We start from the raw sequence: 26936 nt of genomic DNA on the forward strand, positions 1-26936 counted from the left end.
TGCAACTCACTGCCATGGGAAATTGTGGACATCAGAAGTATAAATGGGCTCAGAAAAGACCTAAATAAATTAATAGAAAATAGGTCCATTCTTGAGTCTGACTACAGTGGTCTAGACACCACCTATAGCTCAGAGAGTCTCCATGCCAGTATTTGTCACAAGGATTCAACCTCACTTTGCTGCATCTCTTAGCCTTCACTTCTGGCCACTGTCAATGACAGAGTATTAGGCTAGATGGATATCTACCGCGAGCCAGTCTGACTGTTCTTACTGTTGAATTACCCTCACTAGAGGGCCTGGAATATACTATTACAGGCAATATTACAATCACAATATTTAATTCCAGCTAGTGATACTGGACCTGATGAAAATTCCTCAATATGTGTGAAAAGCCTCCAACTATTTCCAACGGATCTCAGATCACATTCAGATGCCACTGCTTTCACAGATAACAGAACCTCAGAAATCCTTGATGAGATGAGATCCCTTTTCATGGCATCTCTTGAGCCTTGCATCTTTGACAACCTTGTAAGTGATCATTTTCATCCTACCTGAAAGGTGGCAAACATTCATTCATACTTACATAGACAAAACCTTCACTGCAATGATATCCTGCCGTAATTCCAGGCATTTTGTGGAGTTGTATTCCAAAGGCCCTTCATAAAACTCAAAATACCTGAAGGAGAATAAGAACAAAGGTTATAAATAAGCCCTAGACTTGAAAACATATCTTATGCATCAAGGGAAATGTGCTTACGGTTGTCACCTGTGATCTGCCTAACTTGAGAGTACACTGTCTGACCCAAAGGCAGGTTATTATTTCACAGGAAAGCACAGACATCATTGTTGATGACAGAACAACCACCCATGTCTAGTTTGTCCATCCCTTTAGAAATTCAAGCGCTAATGGTAAGACGTTCAAGACAGAGTACTCAGCAGTTTCCATTTAGCTAATTTAAACTAAATGGACAAGTTAATAGAAAGCATTCAACTCAGTTCCCATTTGTTTAGGCTGCAAGTGGCTATGCTTTCAGAAGAGTTCATGCCCTTGTAGGCACCAACAAGGACTAGCTACGTTTCCCAGAAGTCAGCACACAGCAGCTGCCACTGAAAGCAGGGAAAAGCACTGATCATTTAAGGAATACCGTTCCCATCCTCTGGGTGTCTCAGCGTATGCTGAGAGTTTAATAAAAATACCCTTAAATTTTGTTCTTAGGATAAAAGCATTGGAGGTTGCATCTTGTCTGTGGAGCCTGTTGCATAGCTCTACACAGCTGAACTTTCTCTGGGCTTTACTTTCCAGGTATATTTTGAGTGGAAGCAGAACAGGAGTTTCCGTGTTAAAAATTTGAGATGGTTTTGAGAAAGAAAGGATTTGAATGTTCATGCATATTGCAAATGACAATGCAACTCTTAATTAAAATAGACATAGATGTTTACTTTTCTGGTTAAACTACTCCACCATAGCCATCGGACTGGGGTATAAAACACAACTGCAGCAATTCATGTTACGGATCAAAGGAAGCTCAGGCTGTCCGGTGGATGCAATGAGACAATATTGAAATGACGAAGAAGATTAAGGGTGTAAACCAAGCTCTGTATCAGCTTCACCATTCATCATTAGAAGTCTGATTTAAATTCAGTATCTAAGAATTGTACATAACCACACAGTGGTTATGGACCTAATGAAGAAATATGAGGTGAAGACCTGGAGGAAGGGGTATGAATGACAGAGGCTAGACCAAGTTATCTTAATGAATCCTCTAAAATATCAAAATTCATGACCCTGTATCTACAAACTATCCCTTGAATTTTCAATAACGAAGAAAAGTACAAGGTTCCCATATGGGTTTTATTCAAACCATCACTGCAGTTTTAATATTTTGATGTCATATTATTTTAAAATAGCATTAAAACCATGTGTGACCTCAATTTCTGTTCAGTTCCCAATATATAATCCTTAAGTAGGCAAACATTGTTATTTGCCTTAGTGGTTCATGTTTATAGCTAATAACAAAATTTGGGGGGATTCCAGCTTTGATCCGGTCTGGAGAACTGCTAGTCTTTATAAACTAGCCATTAAAGGGGTAGCAGGAGCCATGTCCGTAAGAATTTGTATGTAGCCTGTACTGTACGCTATTTTCTCCTCCCACAAAACTCATTTTTCTTACTCCGTTTTGTGGTATTCATTCTTTACTTTGGTTGCTTTGAGTGAGACAAAACTGGGACCCTGAATGTGCATGTTTTACACAATGATTAGAAGCAGGAATACATCCCTGTACAATTCTCGGCATGCTACACACCACTCTTACCTCTTGCGCTAAAGGCGGACAGCAATGGTATATTAGCCTCATCCTGGCCTTCCACGTAACACTGGATTTCAGTACTCTATATGTCCCTCAGTACAGGGAATGAAATATCTAGATTAATATTTATTTTTATCTTTCCTGTGGACTTCTGGATCTGTTGCTAAATTAGAGAGCTGCAGCTCAGATGTCAAGCTGCACATGTTATCAAGCAGGAATGCGGTGGTAGGGGAAAGCTGGCCTCAGCAGTGGCACCAGAGACAAAGATGTCATTTTATGAAACACATATGAAGTTTCCCGAGCCCCAAAGTTCCCTTTGATCATTGCCTGTTTACCCTGCCCACAAACCAAAAACAAAGAAGAAAAAGGATGTGCTCCCAGAGACGCAGAAGGGTAACGAGGAGAACTGCATTTGAAACAGAGTTATTCCATTAGCCTACAGTTTAGAAAAGCACTATCCTGCAAGTCATTAACTCTCACAAGAAGTACCTCATCTCCTAAATAGCTTCAAAGTTTCCAGCAGATTCACTGGGAGCGCTGAGTTCACAATTTGGCTCCTTGTGGAAGTATAGAGGGAGAAGCATGAAACAAACTCAGAAGACACTCCTGATGGGACCCCCACACACCTCCCTGGACAGAGGGAGGGGACACTGACCACATAGTCACTGCCTGACTCCAGCGGACTTTCAGGGTGGGAGCTCTACTTGGTCTCCATGGGAGCCACTGAATCACCATCATCTGAACTGTCATTCACCAGCCCTGGACCAGGTCTGAAACATTCAACTAGACACTTAGCCTCCTTAGCACCAATGGTACTGATGGTGCAGCAGTTAGGTTGCAAGCGTTAATGACACAACAATAGCACTAATCCATGAGAGAGCATCTAATTAACAGATAGAACAAAAATCCCTTTTTCCTGTCTTTCTCCCTGAAGTATTCCTACTATTTATTTGCTTCACAACATTTTCCCCCTGCTTCAGACACTGAGGCAGATTAGCAGAGGCAGCTCCCTGGAGCACTGGCCGACCTCTTCCCTCAGAAGCGCTTTGCCCTGTATTTTTCCAGGATGCAGGTTTCGCACAGCACGAGGCTCTGACGCAAGGAATATGGGCCTCCCTCAACCACTGCAGATGTCCTTTAAATCCAGCTCCTCCACTCAGCAGGGCCCAGATCCTGGTCCTGCCAGGAGTGCTTGGAAACTAGCCCACCAGGCGCTCTCAGAAGCTCAGTCTCACCCACTCCCTGGGTTTTGAGTGCTGGTTCTGCCTTTTAACTCCCACTCTAAACCATGTAGTTCCCGGTGAATGAAGAGACATTAGCCTGTCAGAAAGCCTAATTAGCACAAATGGAAGCTGTCCCCCCTATAGTCTTCCTCAGTCTGTTTGATACTCAGCTAGGAAGTAAGGGCATAGTGCAGTTTATTTTGATTTATGCATACAGCATTTTTCCATGATCAAATCCTGTATCTTAACATCACACAAGCTGCAAGTGCAGGGAGAGGATTCTTTCTTTATGACCCTCAGTACTGAATGCCCAGAAATGAAATACTATTCACTTTGCAATTTTCCAGTTCTGTTTGAGGCTTTCTTCTTTTCTAACCTTCATGTCTCCCATTGCAATCTCACTTATAGCTGAGCAGCTCACTGAGTTCACTAGTGAAAGGCAGAGTTGGCTTCCCAGTACACGAGCTACTGTAACTCTCAGGTCTCCAATCATCTGCAGTCAGGTTTGTCCTGCTTTGATCAAAAGTAAGATTTTCTTGATCATGCTTCATGAATTAAAAAGCTGGAGGCTTCAATCCTGCCTTCAAGGGACACTTGGACTCGGGCACTGATTCATCTGATATATTGCAAAAAGTGTTAAAATATAATTGAGGGTATTGTCAGGCATCTTTCAAACGAGATCGCTTTCTCCTGCACAAACCACCTTCCTGTTTTGCTGGTTCCTGCAGTGACAATTCTGCACTGCTCATGGTGAGGCTGCAGCACTTGGATTGCAAGAGAACTGAGTATTGCAGGAAGCATTCTGCCTCCCCTGCAGGAAAAACAAAGATCTTTCCAAAAATACACATTATCCAGTGACTAAAAATGAGAAGAAATGAACCAAGCCCTGCAGGCTTCTACTAAATACTTACTAAGAGAAAAGTCCGATTAGCAGAGCCTGCATACATCAGTAAAGGCAGATCCATGGCCAGCCCCAAGCCTATGTTCACCTTCCCTACCCAGGATCCTGGAACCAGGAGCACGTGGAGATTCACACTCACCGGGCAGGGTCAGCACATGATGTTTAGATATAGATAGCCACATAGGAGAAAGGTGGCTGAGGAGGAGAGCATTGTGGCTACAGGGATTCTGGAAAACTCATTCAGAGCAGTGCAAACTACATGTTGACTTTATCAAAAAGCACATTGTCAGTAAGAGGCAAAATCCCACTAGATTTTGCCTCTATTAATACTTCCATATGACATTAAGATCTATAAGATTTGGCCAAAAGGTTGAGGGAGTTGGTCTCAGTGATTTTTTTTTCCTCAGATTGTGCTCCATTCCGCTCAGCATGGTGTATTCTCCTAAGATTGTGTACATACGCATTGATCTTGGTTGGCAGGCACTTAAGTACACTCCCCTGTTTGATAAAGATGATGTAGAAGCTAACTGACAAGTAAGTCTGCGGTGGGCAGCAGCTGAGACCCTGGGCTTCTGTTCTCATTGACACTGCCCAGACTACAGGACTACCACTGAGAACGAGAGCAGCCTCTGAAGTTAATGAAAATCAAGTGACCTTTCATACCATACCTTGCAAAAGAAAACACCCGTGGACATAACTGCTGTTAAATGAGATCCCTACTCCCACAACTGGCAGATGAAGCAGAAATGTTTCATGGATTAATTTACACTTCCCTAGGGCTGTGACAGAAAAAAAATCACATTGCTGCATGTGCTGTTTCTGCTGTTTGAGAGTCTGTGTTGACTTGTCTACAGTAGGCTGGTGCCTGAAAGACTGAAGGGAGAGACTAGCTGCTGTGGGCATGGAGTGGGAGGCAGAAGAAGCTATAGTCTCCTTCTATAGGAGTCAATGAAGCTATTTGACCAGTTCCTCCTAGAAGACAACAGATTTAAAAGGAGATGGTTCATATTACTCCTGGCCACCACAATGCCGATGCCAATATCACTGGCATTAACTGGTTTTAATATTTTACCAAGAACAGCTCTAATGCTGCTAGGTCTCCACAACAAATTTGGAATTAAAATTTGGTGTTTAGGAAATACTAACGATTGTTGTACAGCTATGTATATAGTTGAGACTCCTTATCAAAGATAAGTGGTAACATTAATAATAATCAAGAACAATCGTAACAGAGTGGGAGGTGAACAAATGTGTTTGGAAACAGGCAGAATTTGCAGAAATTGGAGGTAACCGTAGAGGTCCAACTGATCACAAACTTTCAGTATGTGGTTGTAGCTAAGAACGAAATATGGCACTGAAAGTATAAGAATGAAAATATTAAGCAGGAGAAAATGGTGATACATTTTTCAATACATTACATGGTAAGAGCACTTCTGGACTACTGCATCCAGTTCTGGTATTCCAACTTTGAAAAGGGTTTGAAACACTGGAGAGAATTAGGAAAGGACCTGTAAGAATGATTTGGATGCCAAAAAGTATGAGACACACGTGAAGCTTAATCTAAAAATATGGTGACTGGGTAGGGATATACTACACCAGAAAGCAATTCCTAGTAGCAGGAAGCTTTTCAATAAAGCAGAGCAAGGAAAAACAGTATCCAGTGGCTGGAAGCTGAGGATAGAAAAAGCGTCTTTAGTTCCAGCCTGGTTTTCTTTCTGGAAGAACCAGAGTAATCAAACAGAAGTCAGGAGCTTGAACACATTTCCCATGAGATTTGCCTAGATGAGGTTAAAATTGATTAATTCATGAACCTCCTGATCTTCCACCTAGGATATTCTGATATGTTTGGCGAGATTTGTTTCTTCACATTGTCAAGAGTTTTTCTGTTTTTTGGTAAGAGATGGTATCAGATATGTCTGGACACCAAAGCAAAGCAAAGCAGTTTCCCAACATTCCCTGCAATTTTCCAAATTAAAGATTTTTATGTAAAACAACAAAAATGCTTCGATGGACTAGGCCTAAATAAAAGACGCTTGATCACCCACAGAAGAGGAGTGGCTTTTATATTTCTGTCCTTTAAAAGTAGTTCATTGATAGTTCTACATCCCTCCCAAGTAAGTTAAGAAAAATTCATGAATCCATCTGTAAAATCTCAGAGATGTCCCTATTCCTGAGTTCTTATTTTGATCTAGTTGCCTGACTTCACAGACACCTTATGTATCCGTGCAGCTAAGATGATAGCTGCGATACCCTGAGGATACTTTTTCACCAGTACTATGAAAGCTGGCAAATTGGCACTTGCTGCTCGCTGCCATTCTGATTTTGATCTCCTGTCCTCACATCTCAATACATGGATCATTTGGGACTGCTTGGCTCAGCTGCTCAGTAAGCTTACCACAATCATTAACAGTGAGAACTGACCAAACACGCAGTCCTGCCAATGCAGAATTGTTCCCTCCTCGTCTGTCCGCTTATTTGGGACCAAAGTCTCTCCAAAATTTCAGCCCAGTATACTATCCAATACACCTCTACTCCAACAGCTGTGGTTGTAACAGCAGCAGCTAAAGCAGAAGCAGCTCTAATGACAGAGCAAAGATCAGGCCACCTCCTGCAGTTTGTTTGCTTGCCTGGGACAGGCCCATCTTGCAGACCATACTGTTGAACCAGACAGATGTAACACCACAACACCCTGCGCTTTCTGGGTCATCTCACACACACATTGCCATGCACCTTCCTTTAGAGGTTTTCCCACTGCACAATGTGTCGCCCTCAGAACGATTGCTGGACAGTATACTAAATCAAAATTTTCGAGATACTTTGGTCTTTCTTTTCTTTCATGGTCACTGTATCAAAACAACATCAGCTCCTGACACACAGCAGTAGGGTATGCTGCAGGGAGTCCTATTTTACTAACGTCATTTCAGAACTCCCCTATTTTTAATATACTGCTGTTTGGCTGTTTTAATCAAGTCCCTTCCTATCACTCCGATTGAAATAAGCCTCTGATCTTGTTATCCATCTGACCACCCAGGAGGCATAACAAAATACATGACAACACTTAAACATCAATAACGTCTGAACAACACATTTTATTTTGTCATTGCAAGCAATGGCTTTTTTTTTTTTTCATGGTTCTCAAGATTTTAGCATCTTTGTATTAGGAGCTCAGCACTGCGAATTAAGGAACATCCTCAGCTACCATCCTGGCCAATGAGGTTTGGAGGCTCAAACCCTTATGTACACTCTTGGAAAAAGTAAATAACATGAATCCTATTCATTAGGTATTCTATTTTGTTGCCACTGGGGACAGAGCTCCAGTTTTGTCATAGTGAAGAACTGAATGTACAAATTAACAGGCCCAAAAGTATAAAGCTCACTTCTTTGCTCACTCATTCAAGGCTCTTGGGGTCTCACAGGATCTTCACCTCAGATGAACTGAAGATGGCTGAGAACATGATAACCCAACCAATATGCTGGGTAGACCATCACACCATTAAGACAGCTTCTTGGCATATAATTGCAGTGAATTGCAAAACATATTAAAAGGACAACAGAGAATAAGAAATCAGGGGTCTAGGAAACAGCCTCATATTTTACTTCGGATAACCAGCACCATAGAACTTTTTAACTTAATTCCCTGCAAGGATGTTCTAAGATTTCTAAGGCTTTGCACAAGATACAGAGAAAAAGGTAGAAAGCTGAGCAATAGCCATGGAAAACAATGGCTGATACATAACTAGCAAAAATAACCCAATATTAGATGAAGAACAACTGGTTGAAACTACATCTGAGCAAGATTACATTGTTTCTGATGGAGGACAGCAGTATTTCAAAGTGCCTGCAGCCACCATCTAGTCTTTCTTGGGTTGAAAGCATACATCCACAGTCAGCCAGGTCACCTGATAGCTTTGGGGTGCGGCTGAATGTTTCATTAAGTACATTTGTACTGACTGCAAGTACTCACAACTTCATCACTTCTTATAAAACCTGCATTAATGCAATATACATGGAAATGAAGCTTTTGGTGCCCCAAAAGCTTCAACAAATACAGAGCACTGTGGGATATCGCCCCACATTAGCTGTCGCAAGCAACCTACACATACCATCCATGCTCTCGGTTCTACCAAATACTGAGCCAAGTTAATGATACCAGTTTTTATCTCTACGGACTGGTCCTAGGAATCTAAAGAACTGGCTAATGCACTGGGATGAAACGCCCTGGTTAGCTTGGTTTCTCTGGCACAGGGGAGTTGTCTGCTATCAGAGTAAGGCTCATTGTCTGAAGCTGTGTAACGAACTCCCCTGGACAGTAAAAAACACTCCAATTGCAAGCCATGCTTCCACATTGTACATTAGTTAAGATCTGAATCAGTTCCTGCTGAAATCAATGAGAAAATCTTCATTCACCTTAACAGATGTTGAATCATGCATAGGTGTTAATGTAACTATCTCTTGAGTCTTCAGCTGCAGAAGACTTCTGTGTTAGTACTCAGATAACCTGAAGTTCTTCACTTACTGTGCTATTTGATCCTCTCTGTGCAAAGTTTAATCTTCACTGTTCATTGGTTTTGATATGGCCACTATTCTTGTGAAGTCTGACTATCTTATGCATTTCTAATGCATTTATTCACTCAGTATGCCTTTTACTTAGAAGTTCTACATTTTCATCTAATACATCACTCTGATCTCACAGAATGAGATGTCGGGGTCTCAACAGCATATATTAAGTTATATAGTTAAAAGAGAAATAGTTGTTACAGAACATACACAGGAAAATAGTATGTATGTATGACTAAACATGTTCCTGTATACCTGTAAACATATAAAAGATACTAACTAAAGAAATGCTCACCAATTCAGTGCTAAACTGTATATCTAAAAAGCCTAATAATATCTATTTCAATTAATATCTTTAAACACCAAACCTTTTACAAGGAGGTGATAACACATGATAAACTGCAGAGCCATGCAGTGAAAGATATCTACTGTGCATATGCTGACATATAGTTAGTTTTGTGCTCTTTAGACATGTCACTGGAGACCTGTAAATATATACAAATAAATTAGGTCAGTAAAATTTAGCCGGCAAGTTTTCCACTTGGTGGAAAGAATTATTCATTAGGGGAAGGCTTGTTTTCAATTGGTATCAACAGTTTGGAGTTGGATGTTAGATTAAGACTCTCAGGAGATGTCTAGCGATAGCACAGTAAGAAAGGTGATCAAAGGTGAACAGTAAACACAGTTTATGACATAACTTTGTAGTTATTCACTGCACAGTCTCAGTATCACATTGATACAGTTCTTTCTTATTTTCCTGTATTCTCAGCTTACAGACATCACACAGTATGCAAATAATATCTGTAACACACTTATGTGCAATACATATGTTCCAGCCAGAATTATCCCTAACTCCAAATCCCTTTCAGCCTCCTAATACCTTTCAGCTCCACAGTCATTAACATGACACTAACTTTGAAATTTGCATCTTTATATTTATATTATCACCTTTGAAATTTATACCTGAATTGTGTAGTTAGAGACCATTTGTATAAAAAGCACCTGTACCCTGAACTTCTTACTCTTCGAAGGGGTTAAATAGATTGAGAATAGTATCGTAGTTCAGTGCCTCATAACTAGTATTTACCTTGCAGCCAAGGGTTTTGCCTTCCCGCTGCACTGAATAACAGTTCAATTGTCTCTGTCAAAGGTGCCTAGAGGGAAGAATCTATATTTATTAATTCTCTTATCTCAGCAAGACAATATCTTTTTTTGTCACATTCAGTTTTCTGATATGCCAAGTGCCCAGACTGAAGACTTTGAATATACAGACTATAGATGGGTACATAAACGAGGCAACAAAAGTAGCAATAGATAGATAAAAAGAATCATTTTCCCTTGCTCTGGGCTAAAACAGCAGCTAAGTTCGTTCTATTCATAAAGCTTCCTTGACTAGTTAAACCAACTGAGCAGCGGGTAGCAGTGATACAGGATCGCATTACAGCAAAGCGCTGTAACAGGAATTGCAGCACTGCTGCGGTTCAGTGAGGCTGTATGATTTTTGGCAGGTCAGATTCTGTACTTCCGCTTGCCTTTGAAATGCTATCAGCACCACAGCTGTAGTGGCGTATGGTTACCAAAATATACTGTGATAGTATCGCTAATAAAAACATAATTTATCCACAGAGAGCTGTACTTACAAGTAGGTAATAAATGTCAGGTTTTTTCTTATAATTATTTTATTCTTTCTCTGACTTACTGATTTCTAAGATTTCCCCGGTATTTATTGAACTTGACTACACATGACTCAGGTCAAATCAATAGGGACTGTGAGTACCATACATTGAAAGGTACTTTTTTAACCATCCACAGCAAGACTTCACCGTAAGTTGTTCTGCACTAAACAAACCTTTGCTTTTTAAGATAAACATGCTGGAGTGTGCCCTATGCCAAAGCTGCTAATGAGACAGTCTTCCCAGCAGGGAAGTTTTCTAAAACTGAGTTTCCAGGAACACACCCCAAATATGAACCCCAGACTGGTGCCGATGGCCTGCGACATCCACGGAGCTCTTTGGGGATACCGCAGCTTACCCAGCTGACCATAGCCACAGCCAGTTTCCTGACTATGCACATGGAGTTGCCTGAGCCTTCAGATACCTGTCAGTCAGAAGAGTCTTACTACAAATTAGCAAGCACAAAACATGCAACAGCACATCAGTGCTTCTTATAGCAGTTTCAAAATAGTATAAATAAAGGAAGTACTCTGGTCTTATCTCACTAGAACATTTTTCCCCTACTAGGCACTGGAAGGATTTCAAGTGAAACCATGTCTTTTTTAGAATACATATTCTCTCATAAGGAAAGCCTAGGGCCAGATTCTCTGTACTCATTCCCTCGGGGGTTTGTACCTGGTGCCTGTGCCACTGCCACTCTTCACTGCTCCGTCATCGGTGAAATTAATGGTGCCGGTCCAATTTGCCAATTCCTCTCCATTCTGCCAGCTAAACTGCAGCCCTCTAGCAAGAAAACGAGGCAGTTGATATTTGATATCATTCATTAGGTTAATTCTTTCAGCATGAGATCTTCTGTCCTTTTTCTTAACACAGTGGATATGACACATTCATCAAAAACAATAAAAAGATATCAAGAACCACAGGTCTTACTTATGCAAACAATTAACTTGCATTCCTCATAGCCAAATTCTGCAAGCCCTTGGCTGCAGACAGCACCAGCCTCCCCATCCAAGTTAGAAGGCCAGTAATCATATGTGCTCATTAGCAACACACATATGCATGGCACAAGGTGGAAATTTCATTCCCAGACACAGAGGCACAAAAAGCTGGACATAGTATGGAAAACTGCAGTGGATCCACAGGGCCAAAGAGGCAAATCCCCAAACTTCAATTTTACAACTACAGTTGTTATTAAAGGTGGTGGGGACTGGGTCTTTCCTCTGATTTATTGGCCATGACATCAAAAGACTTATCATTATATGTGATATTTGATGACTTGTCCTAGTCACTTGATACTAATTCTTCTCCCTCTTTGGGAAGATGACATATTTTTAAGCAAAGGCATATCACAACCATCACTACTCCCGGCTTTCCAAACTTTCACAAATCCATCGAAAGTTCTGCGAGGCCTGCAGTCTTTTGGAAACTACCAAGTATAGTTGGGTAGAAATCTCACATATATTTAAAAAAGCTGGGTCTGAAATGTTTGATAGTAAGAGCCAAATCCTTCCTTTAGCTCAGAAGTCAAAGAAAAAGAATTTTGCAGATTGTTATTTTTAATCTTCTCCATTTTAACCCAATTTCATGATTTTAGAAGCCTGGCAGCTGAGTTGTGAACATTTGGTGCTGCCAATGCTGAAAGTTAACGCCCCGGCTGGGCTCTGCGGGGACAGCCAGGAAGCTATCTGCCAGCAACCACTCTGCCCGCAACCAAGGGCATCCAGGTCCTGGCTAGGTTTCTTGGTCAACAGGCTGATTACAAGCCTGTAAGCATCTGGAGCATCTCTCAGACCATTTCCTACTGCTAGTTGAATTGGCAGCAGTTATCTGCACAGGAAATTAAGCAGGAAAGACCTGCGGCATTAAAACAGAGCCTCTCTGCTTCCCACAGCAAAAAAGGGGAGTAGTTCTAACTGGCTCCAAAAACGTATGGTAGGAGCTTATTTGTACTGTATTGCAGAAATATGTGTGCACAGTATTTCCTTGTTGCCACAGTCATTTTAACACATTTGGAAATCCCAGTTGGCCTGGGGATTTACACCACCTTGTCTAACTTTAGGTATCTGCAATGCAGGCACGTCCATCTGAGCTAATTTTCTGCGTTCTTAAAAATCAGTAGAGAGTGGCTCAATACAGTCAGTGCAGCTTAGGCAAAGATACACCTGATCGAAGGCTGGCCTTTACCCTGGGATGAACTTATCCACCCCATAAATTCTTCTGACCATACTGACTAGGCCTCCATCAGCAGTAGCGGGAGCCCGGGGTGGCTTGTGCTGTGGGCACACAGGTTAGACAAAAGCATCCCACCACCCAGGTGAAGTGCAATGCACGTCACCACAAATGTCCTTTTCCCTCCTGGAAACTATGTGTTTTGAAAGAATTTCTGAAGATTGCTCTTCTATGTTTTGTTTGGTTGTTTTTTATTGAAAACAGACTTTTGGGGGAAAGCATTTTGCAGGGTGAAGGAATTCTGAAAGCAGAAGGGAGTCTTTAAAATACTCAGAATTGAAGACCATAATGAAATACTCTCCGAAACTCCTCCCCTGCCTGCTAAGCTGCTACCCACCTCAAAAGCTGGGAGAAAAGCACTATGAAATGTTTAAAAAGCTCCTTCTGAACCTTTTAAATGCATTTTCATTTCTTGCATTTTCCCCAACTTTCAAATTTTGCTTTTTAAAAAAATTTTTTTAAGTATAAAAATGTGAATATTTCAAACACAGAAGCTAATTTTTTGCTCATAGAAGACCCATTCTGACTTCCTCTTAGTTAAAAATATGAATGCAATTCCCCTACTTTCCAAATGATCAGGAGAGATAGAGAACAAGTGGAAGAGACTATACCGATTACTATAAGCAAAATGAGATGATACTGCACACTTACAGCTTGCCTTCAGCTTGGAAAGAGCTGCTTTGGTGATCAACTTAGAGGATCGGATCAAACACAAAAAATACAACAAGCAAAGACTTCTCTTCAGCCTCTCCTGAGATTTAAATTATCATCTGGGAGGATCTTTCTCCTTCCACTGACTATAAGGGTTATGAGCTATGGCCAGGGAGTCCCTTACCTTCCACATGCCTCTGACTATTTTTATCAGCTGAGGTTACCCAAGGTGACTACTTCTGCGTAGAACATTGGTGTGTAGAAATAAGAGAAAATTCTCACTTTAATGAAGACACCTTCACTTTTAGCCTTGTTGAAACAAACACTCATGATTCTCTCCTATGTACCACATGATCTTAACACATTTTTTTGCTGCTCTTTCTGACCCTGACGGAAAAGTGTTTCATTTCAATGTACATGTCCTTGTAAAAGATATCTAAAGGTATGCCCTTAAAAATATGTTTTAACTGCTAAGGGCAGCAGTGAATGATGCATGAGAAGAAGTAGTAGAATTGTAGGAAAAACAAGTTTGATTTGAACTTTTTAATTGGATTTAAATTAGCAATTCAAGGTTTGGATGCTTGTTTGCAAACTGAAACAGACAGCAGTAATATAGATATATAGCTGATATTGGTGTGCCCTTCAGAGTTGAACCCTCCTAAAACACAGCCAGTATTCTGGCAGATGAAATGAAGAATTAAAACTTGCAGCAAGGTTCCTTCCCCTCGTACATCTCTACTCCGCAAGTAACCGCTGGAAGTAAAGCTAAGCAAACGCTCAAAGGCAGAGGGGAGAATCTGTTCATAAAGCAAAAGAAATGATACAATCACTCTTTAATGCCCTCCTCTCAACAAGCCTCTTTTGGGAACACTGTGTACGGAGGAACCCAGCTTAGAGGAGGACATGTGCATTTTGGGTAAGATCCAAGAGGAGATCAGGAAGACTAACGCTGAGGAATGGTAGATATGTCTTACGAGGAACAGCTTAAAATACTTAGCTTTGAAATGGCAGAATGGGGGATCTAATCAAGGTACAAATATATCTAACGAGGGCAAGCAGGGGTCTGGGTATGAACCTTCTCCCCCTACATGGTAAGGACAAATCACAAGGTTGTGGGCTGAGCTTAGGGGCAGCAGCAAGCGTCTGATCCTGTACCGAGCGGAGAAAGGTGGCTATATGGTGCTCTCCTTCTGACAAACAGGAACTCAAGAGTTTAACACCACGTGGACTTAGAGCACAAAACACATCACAGAAGAAACATTACACTGCTCATAGGACTGTGTGTCTCACTGAGAGTCTGCAAGACTGGGCCCAAGCTGTTGTACTGCATTTTCTGGAGTAACGGTACAATAAACCGATTCCTCCTGCTAAGAACAGCTCCCATAAATAATAGTTTGTAGCATTAGGACTGAGTAGAAATTGAGGATGAGTCATTTGAAAACACTGACCTGAATTAATTCTGTTCCTAACAAGATTACTGACAGTCTTACCATTGATTCCAGTCAGCCTTGAGTCAGGAGATATCAAGTTAAAAAATACGGAATTTGCTAATCCTCTCAGTTGTGAGAGAGTTTTTGCAACTGTAAGTGTTCATAAATGCTGTCTGCCCAAATCTGTAAACAGCCTGAGAAAACAGACTGGAGATGTGAACTGCTCCAGCAGTATATTTCTTTGGGGTATTAGGGCAGTTAAAATCTAGCACATTCACTCTCAGCCCTAACTATCTTACATTTTAATAGGCAGACAAAGAAGAGGTAAATTAAGCTTCTGTGAATAAGAATTGCAATAGGAAAGCATATGTAGCATGGAAATATGGAAAAGGAAGAGAGAAAGAAGCAGGACAAAGAAGGGGGTGAAAAAAAGTTAAAAGAAGGGGAGAAAGACAGGAACTGGAAATAGACATATTGGTCCTCTACGTAATTTGAACATTTCATGTCAAATAAGAAAAAAAAAGGGAAAAAAAGCTTGGGATCATTACCAGTGACTCCTCATGGTGGAACTGGGCCACTTGCTCAATTTGTCCTAATCTTATTTCCTTCTAAAATGGTTCCCCAATGCATGATGCTGATGATGACAAGGGAAGTCTTTAAAAAGATGTAATAACCAGAAACACTCTTATTTCAGAGATGTTTTGTTCTGCCCATTGGCTTTGAGCAAATTTCTTATCGGGAGAGTTCTGCTATGGGCAAAAGGAGTATTTATATACTGGTTTATAGACATCAGTAATCATAGGACTTATCCCTAACAAACAGGAGTGTAAGCACCCTTGTACTAGCAAAATCCCTAAGTTGGATGTCTTAGCAATAAAGACACGGAGTTTCAAGTAAATGTCAAGGCAGTATTTTGATCCTAATCGGTAGCTCTAAATGTTGAATCAGTGTGTGGCCAAATAAACACTGGCATAACGTGAGGATAGCAGGAGGGGGTAAAAAAGAACCAGAAAATTAACAGCAACCATAATTCTGATGGGCTTGTCAAGACTGGCTGTCAGGAAGTAGCAGGAAGCAAAGCAGAAGCCTGTTGCTGTAATCAAACAAAAAACAATTCCTGCACAAGCGGGGGTTTTAATAGCAGAGAATGTCAAGCAATTATAGGGTTTCTGAACCATTAAACAGACAAGAATAAATAAGTGGACAGACTGCAGCAAGAGGCCCAGGAGCTGTGCTGCCACCTTATCACAGAGATCCCACCTCAGGGGTGTCTCACTGCCTTTCTGAAAATTCAGCTCAGACAAGAAGGCAAGGCTCTCATACGAGAGGTATTCTACAGCTGGTAAGTGGAGAAGACCCAAAGACTTTATGTACTTGCTGGCATCCTGCCTGCGCTCTAACCAGACAGCAGGCCATGATCACGCATGCTGCAGATTTTTTCAGGGAAGACCTTCATGCTTTCGAGGCATAAGAGCAGACTGGGGCAAGTGGATGAGTAACACAGCGATCAGCACCTCCATGTAACGAGGACTGAACGGCCACCAGGGCATCACACAGAGGGCATGAGAAGGCATGGAAGAGCACATTCCCCTCCAATGCCAACCTGTTCCCCAAAACTGCCAGCTCACCTTATTTTATCCCAGCCAGTAGGCTATTTCCACTCATCTTTCAAAGTGACAGCCACCACTACCCTCATCCTGCATCTATCAAAAGCAGGCTAATAAACCCAAAAGCAAGCAAAAGTGGACAAAAAACAACATTATTTTGTATCTGTGAAGAGAAGCCAAAATCAGTTTGCTGGTCCCACAGATGGTCAGGCAAGGAGGAAGCAGAGAGTAGAAGGAGGACGAGAATGCCTCCAAGAGCAAGACAAATTGCTACATTTTGCTCCTGAACGCTGTCTCCTATTTGTTTTCACTTTCTCTGCTCTTTCTTTTTCTAATTCTCACATTTCTTTCCTATTGACTAGCTATGCTCCTAGCAGAGAGGCCAGCAGGAAAAGATGACAGTAAGCTCGGCTTTTCTGAATCTGGCTCCTGTTTCAATTGTAGGTTAATAGCATCTACATTAATTTTATACACCGTTAATAATTTTAAAATCACATTTCCACAGGCCCAGTCATGGTACTGTGCACTGTTACATGCTACCCCAACCCAGAAGCCATACGCAGCCCCTGCAGCAGACAGCCTAGGCTATGCATTGGCTTCCTGAACTCAGTGGAAAATTACTTACTCCCACTGTACCTGTTTCCCTCTTTCATAATTCTTGTGCCCTTGAGAGGAAGAACTGAAGACTTGCATGTTAATGCTCATGAAATGAAAAGTCCCTACACTTGTAACAGTCCCTAGACTATAACAGGGATGTCACAGAGGTACAGGAAAATCATATGATTAATCCTGATGAAGATCCAGTTCCTTCTTTCTGCAAAATACGGAGAACATGACTCATTGTGTCCACAGGCTGTATGGAAAATAAAACAATAGTATGCCTGAATGACCTACAAACAAGAGCCACTGAAAACACTTACCAAAATGGACCAGAGACAGGGAGGAGATTGGATAAGAAAGGGGAATAATATCAGGAATCTGCAGTGTGACAGGCTGATGCACAAGTGAAGACAAGGATAGGAACTGATGGAGATAACAACAAGTGAAGTTTGAAAGAAAACTGGGGATCCTGATGTGTTTGCTGAAGAAACAGCAAGCTTATTTACACCACGCTTGAAAAGATTTCAGAGGGGCTTGAAAAGTTTTTAATTCCTAGATGCTATGGGGTAAAGCACCCACTGAGATCTTGCCATCAAACCAGAACCAGCAGAGTCAAAGCAGACTAGCCTCTGTGTCCAAAATCTCCCCTCTGCTGACAAAAGGGCTGGACTCAGTAACTCAAGACAGTTAAGTTAGACGACAAGTGAGAGGCACATGCTTACTTTAATAGTTTACTATCACTTTGAAAGCTCCAGTCCATTCTTAAATAAATATTCAAGGCACAGCGATCTACAAAGACACAATATGGATGAAAGAAATGCGTATCTGCCTGTAACAAGTCCAGGTCCAGATTCACCTGGGCTGTAATGGCAGTAGAAAAGTGTGTGAATTGGCCTCTTTCAGTAGAGAATCCATGGGCATAATCCTGCCACACACAGCATAAAGAGATCAAACATTTCTGGGACCAACTCACGTACTTGAACAAGATGCTCCCATATGTGAGCATGTATGCCCACATGTGCTCTTATGTGAGTCGACCGTAAATCTCATGTTTGCATTCAGCGGAAGCAGATTTGAGTCTGACCTGTCCAGTTTTGAAATATACTTATTTCTCAAGTGAAATGAGCAAAATGCCAATTTTAGTCTGGATACATCCACATGAATATTTCTGCTCACTGCATTAATAGAGACCAATCGGATATGAAATCTTTGTCTCAGCGATTTGTGGCTGTGAGGTCTGTAGCTGCACAGATGGCCTAATGACCTTGCAAGTTGGGTAAACGATGAGCTGATTCCTTGTTATCTTACTAGGAGAAGATCATTAAAAAAGGCTTTGAAAATGTATGAAAACATGAGGGAGAGCAAGACTGGTATATTCACAACGAAAGGAAAAAATCAAACAGTATGGGTCCGATAAGAAGTGAAATCTGGATGGAGAATGCTGGAAATGGGCACATCTGCTTCATCGTGCATTGGGTTAAGCAGTATTACATCAGGGACAAGCTTGGCCCAACATGTTAGAGGGAAATAGTAGTAATAAAGTGGTGGAGGAGTCTGTTTTGACTAGCACAAAGAGCAAAATTGAAAACATAGGTGGGAAGCTTCTGGATTATAACCACTATTATACAGAAAAAAAGGTTCTCTTTCATGTAGCACAATTCACATCTGGGATAAACCTTGTATCAGATATTCATATACATCTTCTGAAAAAAAAGTATCTAAAATCACTTCCCAAGAAAGATAAAATAAACCCAACACTAACATTCAACTAGTCTGCTTACAATAAAAGAAATGTTGACCAGGGCACCAAGGACATCAAAGGCTACCTTTCAAAACAATACAGACTTTCTGTTTCTGGTCTGTGGCTGGAAGATAAACATCCAAGAAGTGGTAGCTAATTAGCTTGGATTCATTTTGTAATAATTATTAGTAACTAAAATATTATTTGTAATAAGTAAGGGAAACACAAAACCCACAACAGAATGAGTTGACAGTGAGGAAGGCTGTAAACTTCTCTAGAAGAAAGGCCAATCAAGCCCCAAGCACACTGAGAGTCGCAGGAAATCCCAAATATTTTAAGATATCAGCAAATTCGGTCAACATTTGAGACAATAGCTCAGTGCAAAGATACCTGACCCAGCTTGGGTACCACAAGCAATCTTACCACACCATTAGAGATCTAACTGAACCAATTGTTTTGCATCTCATGTTTCCAAAGCTAATATATTTAGAAGCAGGTCAAGCATCCCTACACTGCATTATATTCTGCAGTGTAAACACAGCCAAGGAGCCCCAATTGCACGGAGGATCTGTGCTGAACAGGATGAGCAAAATGCCATTTAGAGTCAATGTGTCTATACTCAATATTAGCCGCAGGAGTGGGCAATATTCCCTCTCTCCACGCATAGAAGCAGAAGGCATGATCTCATCCTACCATGTGTGCATGCCCTTCAAGCAGTTGACTGCACAAGATTTTCAACTGGGACTGTGAAGATTGCAGCCTTGACTGTATTTGTTCTTAAGGAAAGTGCCATGAAACTACTAGTGACAGAGATTGCTTTTTAAGGTTTTCACCATGAGAACTAAAGCATAGAACTAAATAAATAAAGAGGGGATGGAAGGACCATGACTTTCTGCAGGGCCAATGAAGAAGCAGAATGGTTGCAAGCAACCGAGCACAAGGACACCTCAAAGAAATGGGAGGTTGACTCCACAATTTGCCTGAGGAAGACATGGACTGCTGAGCAATGAATACACTTGAATTAAAAAATAAGAAAGGAAATGAAAAAGCAATCAAGGGTAAGAATGAGGAACAGTGAAAGTAGGAAAATGCAAAGCTTTGCACAGCAATTAGGTCTGAACAGAATTCAGAGAGTGTAAGAACGATCGGGAAACTCAAATCAGGTCAAGAATAAAAGACTGAATTACCAGGACATCTGCAAGAGTAGCCATGGAGGCGAGCACTCACAGCTAGAGCCGTGGGGGATGCAGGTGTAGCAGAACTCAAAATCCCAGGGTCCAGACAGCAGAGAAACACGAGGAACAGAGCTGCATACCAAGGCATGCCACCCAACCCTTCAAAGGGGGTTAGATCTCCAAGAAAAACATACCCAAAAGCCAGTACGCTGAACAAGGAGCCAGCTGAGATAGTCAGTGGAAAATGATAATAAAGCTGATTTTTAATTCCCATTCCTCTCAGAGCATTAGAGTTCTTCCTTACTGAGATACCTATTTATGTTTATCTATGAGCCTTCCCCTCCTGCACTTGAATTCATAAAATATCGTACTTAGGGGAGGGCCTTGAGAGGAACAGAACAGCAGCAGGCAAGCACCATGGATTAGACAGGATTTACGGATTTGACTTTCCACAAATGTAGGTAATGCTGAATTTCACACCTGCTCACATACATGGAGGGCAGACACCTAAATTTTTCAAAACAATATAAAAAAACAGACAGCAGGTTATAACAGATATGCTTTTGAAAGAAATGTCACAGGTTTTAAACCAGTTTCGATGGAAGGGGTTTGATTTACTGGTTTTGAATGACGGATCAGAACTTGACCATTACTTTTTCACACAGAAGCAGCGTATCTGTGTAAATTACAGAAAGCAGAGTGATCCCAGTTATTAAGGAAAATATCCAAAAAGATCTATTTGAATGGACAAAAGTAGGCCTAGATCCCCACACAACAGAGGGACAAAAGCAAGCTGCTACTGGCTGTTCTATAGATTAGAATTAGGATTTAACTGACCCTGTATTAATCAGTGAGGGTGATGAACACCTTTTTGCTGGTTAACAGGACCCATACAACCCGCCACTCAGGGGCAAGAAGCTTCTGCAGAGCTACTGCAGCTCAACACAGTTCAAATCCTATGCAAACTATTATTTCCATTCTGGATGTGCTTATGGGGAACTGGAAGAGGGACTGCCAGGTAACCATGACCACAGCAAAAGGGGCAAGCGTCTGGAGGTCGCTCTGTACTGACTCACATCCCCTTGGTTTGAGGTGAGGAAGCGCCTGTAACACACCAGGGAATTGCACAGACCTCAGGCTAATGCAATTTGCATGCGTTTAAAAAATGGAATAAATGAAAAAGGGAGATTTCATTATCTTAGATTACTGTATACTAGGGAATGGACAAGCACTGGCAAGCCACAGAGGAGATCTTCAAGGGTTTTTGCCATTTTAGCAGTAGAGGTGCAAGATAATTATGTCAGGAATAATGTAAGTCTACAGGGAGCAGGGATTCAAACACTGCCTGCCTTCTCCATCTCAGCCACAGAGAGCACTGATGCTAAAACTTTTGCCACTTGATGCTTTTCTTTAAAAACAAATGAAAGTGATGAGTCAGAAAAAACTCCAGGTGATGGAGGATAAGATATCGGTTTCAGACCCTTTTCACAACAAAAGCCGCTGCCGCAACCTGTGATAGAGCTCTCAATGCTTGCAAATTCTTGCAGAGCTTTAATTCGCAGCTCATGTACTTGTGAGCTCTCTCCCTTTATTTAATCTGGGAAGATAGGAGCATTATGTAAAGCAACCAACAGCAGAAATGAGAAAGGGAACGGGACCAGTAGCCAGGAATGACTTTGGAGGCAGCTGAGTGCCCTTCTCCATCCAATTTCCACCTCTCTCCTGATCTCTCCCCCCGCGCTGTCTCTGGTGCTTCTCCAGCCTCTCATGGCAGTTGCTCAGCTCCTTGCCTTTGCGAGGTTAGTTAGGCATGATGGTGATGCCATCTCGCAGGTCCCCATCACACCCTGAAATTCAGAACGCTCTTGGGGAATACCCTGTAACGGCAGCAGGGCTGCATGTCTCAGCTTCTCTTACTACACTAGACTAGATCCAGTCATTTTACGATAATGCACCATAGCCTGTGTGCATACTCCATTTATACACATACTGGTGTATACAGCATCAAAGGAGGCCATGTAACTGGTGTGCTCACGATTGGGATCCAGTCCAATACGTTTAGAGGAAACAGACTGAGGGATTCCTCCCAGCGATACCAGGCCGTGTGCAGAGCTGCTGCTAGGGACAACCAACAACTTCTGTGTCGGGAGAGAAGTTCAGTGCACTAAATAAACTACTCAGAGCAATGTCGGCAGCATCTATCATGTACCAGTCATAGGAAGATGTAGGACATCAGTGGGATAGACATGCTGGATAGAGAGGAAAATCAGGGAAGTCAGGGCTTTGCTGTCTCCTGAAGTTCTCAGTTCCCTTCTCCTCTGAAGAAAATGGATGAAACACAAGACTTGCTTTGCACAAAACCTGGTCAGGGATTCAGCGAGGTGACTCATGGGTCGCATGTCACTTCCCTGGGATAATATTTCACTTTGGTTAGAAACAGAGGGGGCACAGGACTGTGTGTTAGAGAGATGACTCATTAGGTGACCTTCAGCTCATGTCTCTTGAGGAAAATATTCAAAGGGAAAGAGAGTTTAAACCCTGGAATAGACGGTTTTAGGAAGGCTAACATCTTTGGGGGTGTTAAGAATAGGGCAGAGGAACGCCTATCAGGTACAGCGCAGGGACCTCTCGGTGGACGCGAGTTAGCTGCAGTTCCCCGGTACCACAGTTCAGGACAACATGCTACTCAGGCCATAGGCAACCCCTGCATCCAGATTGCAACTGCTGCTCTCTCCGACAAAAGTAAGATTTGATCTTGTCTGACAGCATGGCATAGACTAAGTGAGCCCTCAAGGTTTAGTCCAGCTTTATTTTCTGTGGTTTTTTTCCTCATCTGCCCATATTGTGCAAAAGTTGATCATAATATATCTTTATATTACGAGGGTAAGGAAAGGGGTAAAAGCTGTCTTGGAACTGATTTGCAATTGTTGTATAAAAACTGCTTCCGAAATACCAAAATGGTGGTATAAATGCAAGCTGTAAGAGTCTGATAGTAATTATAGGGTGCACACACATATATAGGAGTGATGTTTTATTCTCATTTAAAAGACATAAAGCTTTCAAATAATGCAGACTGCCTGCATGTGAAGATTTACTGCTTCTTGCTGCGTGATTGAATTACTCTATGTACCCCCCTAACAGACTCCAGCGTAATCGTTGTTTAAATTCTTTAATAGCTTTTAGAATAAGTTCTTCTCACTTGTGGCCTGAAAAAAAAGCATTTTTACAGCAACAGATTCATTTCTGCAGCTGACTCTCTGTGCAGAAATAAGGCTGCTAGAAAACCAGTATTTAGCAGAGTCCCTGCCAACAGAGTATAGGTATATAACAAATAACTATTCTGACAGTTTTCCCTTGCCAAAACAAGCAAGGACTCTGCTATTGATCTCCCCTATGCCACAGGCTGGGACATGAGAACAGTGACCATTTCAACGTTTTTTATGGTAGTGGCAGTTTCCTGATGTAATCCAGCATTATTCCCTGCTGGCCACACAAAAGCTCACAAAAAAGGCCAGACCTCAGCTGAGCATCTGGTTCAAAGGAAAATTTAGCAGAGAGCTGAGCACTGGAAAGATGAATCAACGCACAAGCAAGCTGCAGCTCTGGATTTAAGTGGAAGTCCACAGCATTTAACCTACTTTAGCAGATCAATGCAGGGGATTTTTAATCAACATATTAATCCTAAAATAAAAATAATTACCCCAGAGATCCGTATTAAAGTCCCTTAATTATATCTCATTTCATCATTCTTTTCACTCAGGATCAAGAGCTACAAAGACCAGAGTTTCCCAGCGTCATTTTTCCCGCTTAGAGTTCCCCTTCTCGCTAGGACTTTAGCTGATTCTGGCAGGACGAAAGATTTGCCTTGCCGAGAGCAGCCACATCCATCCCTCTTGGATGAAACCCTGGTGAAAAAAATGCATGGGCAGGTATTCGGCCTTCTAGTTGCAGATGGCACAATACAAAACAGCAGGGGAAGGAGTGAAGAATGCTGTACGGTGTGTGAAAAATGCGGGAATGCCTATAAATCTGATAGCTATGTCCTCTCTCTTTGCCAGGAGAGAGGCCCTAACTGGAGTCTGGACCCTCTCCTGAATTTCCCTGAGTGGACGGGACTTACCACGGTATTTCTTTCCCAGAGCAGCCTCTCCTGCCTGCAGTCCTGCCATCCCTGCGGCCAGGCTTTTGGGCAGCCACAGGACGGCCAGGCTCCACGACACCATCCGCAGGGAGGTTAGGGTGGGAAATCACGGCAATAAAACAGCCAAGGGCCCAGTCTCTGCTTGTAAGGGCAGCTGGCGTGGCACAACTTACAGCCACCCAACTAACTTTCCCCCCTTTCTCCTCTCGCCCCAGAAAAGGGTGACTGTTCAGACTGCTTACGGGGAGCAGTCCCTGGGCTATGCTATCCTCTGAGTTGTGCCCATGCTACTTGTTTTAGGTCAGCTTTATAGATTCCCCTTCCCTCGCTGGCCTTTACTCAGTTCAACCATCTTCTTGCAGAAAAGCAAACTAGCTTTGTGTTATATTTAGGCTTAAAAGCAGTACACATTTACTGGAATAGTACTTCAGGGCAATTTCAGTTTTTTCAAAGTACACTAGGGAATTTTTTCCCGCTGCCTTGGGAAAAGGCCCGGAGGCCTGCTGTTGTTGCAAATGTAGGGATGCAAGCACAGACTATTGCAGAACAAGCAGCAAACTGAACATTAGTGAGTAACTAGCCGTAGGTTTAGCCAGTGTCCTCAAGCTTCAGCTTGGCAAACGGCACTGACGCTATAAATATCCCACTCCCTCTCTGCAAAGATGCTCTCCAGAACCACCAGCTCAACTGTGTTCCCCAGAGGTGCAAGCTATAACATGTCCAAGACCCTCATAGCCGGTGTAAGCTTGTAACAGGGGAATTAATACCGGAGGTTTATGAAAGAAGAGACTAAGTGAAAGTTACATGCACCTCTGCATGGAGCAGATCAGAGACCAAACGGCCTGGGAATGGTCCCTTGGCTTTCTCCCTGACAGCTGAGTGCAAATGGCAGACTGAAACTGTAACATACTGCAGAACAAGAGAGCAAGAGCAGGGAAGAAAAACTGAAAAGCACCTTCATGATAATATTATGGTAACTATGTAGGCAGCTATGTAAATCACCTTTCTATTGCTAATAACTGACGGGTCGAGACTGCCACATCCTGCACTTCTATTTCCATGAAAGATGGGAACTAGCAGTAACCAGCAGAAAGGGGTCCGAGTGCTTTTTACCTGTACTGGGGATGGTGGGGGGAAACCCTCTTTGAGATCTTTGATGTGATAAATAAAAGCAGAAGAAACAAATCATTAAAATCTGGAACTAAAAACTTAAATAAACCGTGTTTGTTAGCCACAGTGACAAAATGTATAGTTGCCTCCTGCTTTGGCCCTTTTGCTGGCAGAGCACTCAAAACTAGAGGGTTTTTTGCAAGTTTGGGAGTCAGACATTATCCTTTTTTGCATTCTCTGCAGGCCACCGATGGCAGAAGAGGCTCCGATAGAGACTGGCCACAGAGCTAACTCAGTAGAAGAGTTTTACTGGCATCTTCTCACCTTTTTTTTTTTTTTTTTTACTTTATTGTTTTTTTATTTCAATTTATACTTGGGATTTATTTTCCACCGCTCTATCCTGCTGCAGTTATTTGCACTTAGGAAAACAACTAGGGCTGCAATGCCTCTAGGACAAATGGGAAAAACTGAGAAAACAAGGCAAGATGAGACCTCAACCGGCCATCAAGTCATCCCTCTCAGCACCAGGGCGGCTCAGTGCTACACTATCTCACATATTTCTGAAGCCCCCAAAGATGGAGATTTTAAACCTCCTTAGGTAGTCTTACCCCTAAGAAGTTTCCCCTCATGTCAGGATCTAAATCCTTCCTGCTGTAACTTAAGCCCATGACTTCTTGTCATCACGGGAGCTGTCAGAGCAATTTGTTTATTACATTCCTCTTCGCAGCAACTGTTTGGGTATTTCAAGACAGTTATCATCTCTTCCCTTAATTTTCTCTAAGCTAAACAAACACAGCTTTTTCAGACTTTTCTCACTTATCATGTTTTCTACACCTCTGCTCACTCCTGATGCTTTCCTTTGGCTCCTTCCAGCTGAATCGCATCTTTCTGGAAGCGAGGTGCCCAAAACCGGACTGAGTCCCCCAGCCAAGGCCTCACTGCGGAGCAGGGTGCACAGATTGCTCCGTCTCTTAACTACAACACTCCTGTTTACACATATTATTATGCTTGCTATTCCCCCCAGTGAGAAACATATTTGGATTGTCAGCATTTTGCTTGCTCTTGGCACTAGATGAGTTGCAAGCTAGGCAAGAATCGAACCATTGATCTCTTTTGGCAAATCACTGCTAAATTACAGTAGAAACTTCCATAGCAGCTACCTACACTATTGAAACCCACTTACCTCAAAGCATGTAAGAGAAACATTCCCCTTTAAAAATCATGCACTTCCATTCAGATTTAAGTAAAATAAACTCTGCGTGGGTCAAGGTTAAACACTTGAAGCTCCCCACTGGTGTTTGCTGTAATAAGAGCAGTGCCATTTTCAGATCAAAGACTGATGTGATCTACAGCAAATCAGTCTCAGCAGCAAATACATGAGAAGACAGCAGTGAAAATATAAAGCAATCTCTTTGCTATTTGGAACACTAACATTGCTACTTTGATTTTAGGAAAGGCATCTGCATTTTGGTTTCTAACAACATTAAAGTTTCGACAAGCGCATACTGCCATAATTTGACCTCTCGAGCCATTTCAGCTTGAATTTACATACAGTGAAAAGCCTATATTGCACGGTCTGATCAGAGGCAGAT

General features: G+C 42.0%; 1 protein-coding gene across 6 annotated transcripts in view; it reads right to left on the reverse strand.

Annotated features, from left to right (window-relative positions):
• LOC135323448 (alpha-2,8-sialyltransferase 8E) overlaps positions 1 to 26936 on the reverse strand; it is a 75404-nt gene that overhangs the window by 19474 nt on the left and 28994 nt on the right. For 5 of the 6 annotated variants that reach the window (XM_064501023.1, XM_064501019.1, XM_064501021.1 and 2 more), the window contains 2 exons: positions 11336 to 11443; positions 584 to 676 (listed from right to left, as the gene is read on the reverse strand). In XM_064501023.1, coding sequence (XP_064357093.1) covers positions 584 to 676; positions 11336 to 11443 — 201 coding nt within the window. The remainder of the gene's footprint in view (positions 1 to 583; positions 677 to 11335; positions 11444 to 26936) is intronic. The other variant, XM_064501024.1, reaches the window with a different exon arrangement.

Source organism: Dromaius novaehollandiae, chromosome W (assembly GCF_036370855.1).
Source record: "Dromaius novaehollandiae isolate bDroNov1 chromosome W, bDroNov1.hap1, whole genome shotgun sequence".
NCBI classification, from domain to species: Eukaryota; Metazoa; Chordata; class Aves; order Casuariiformes; family Dromaiidae; genus Dromaius; species Dromaius novaehollandiae.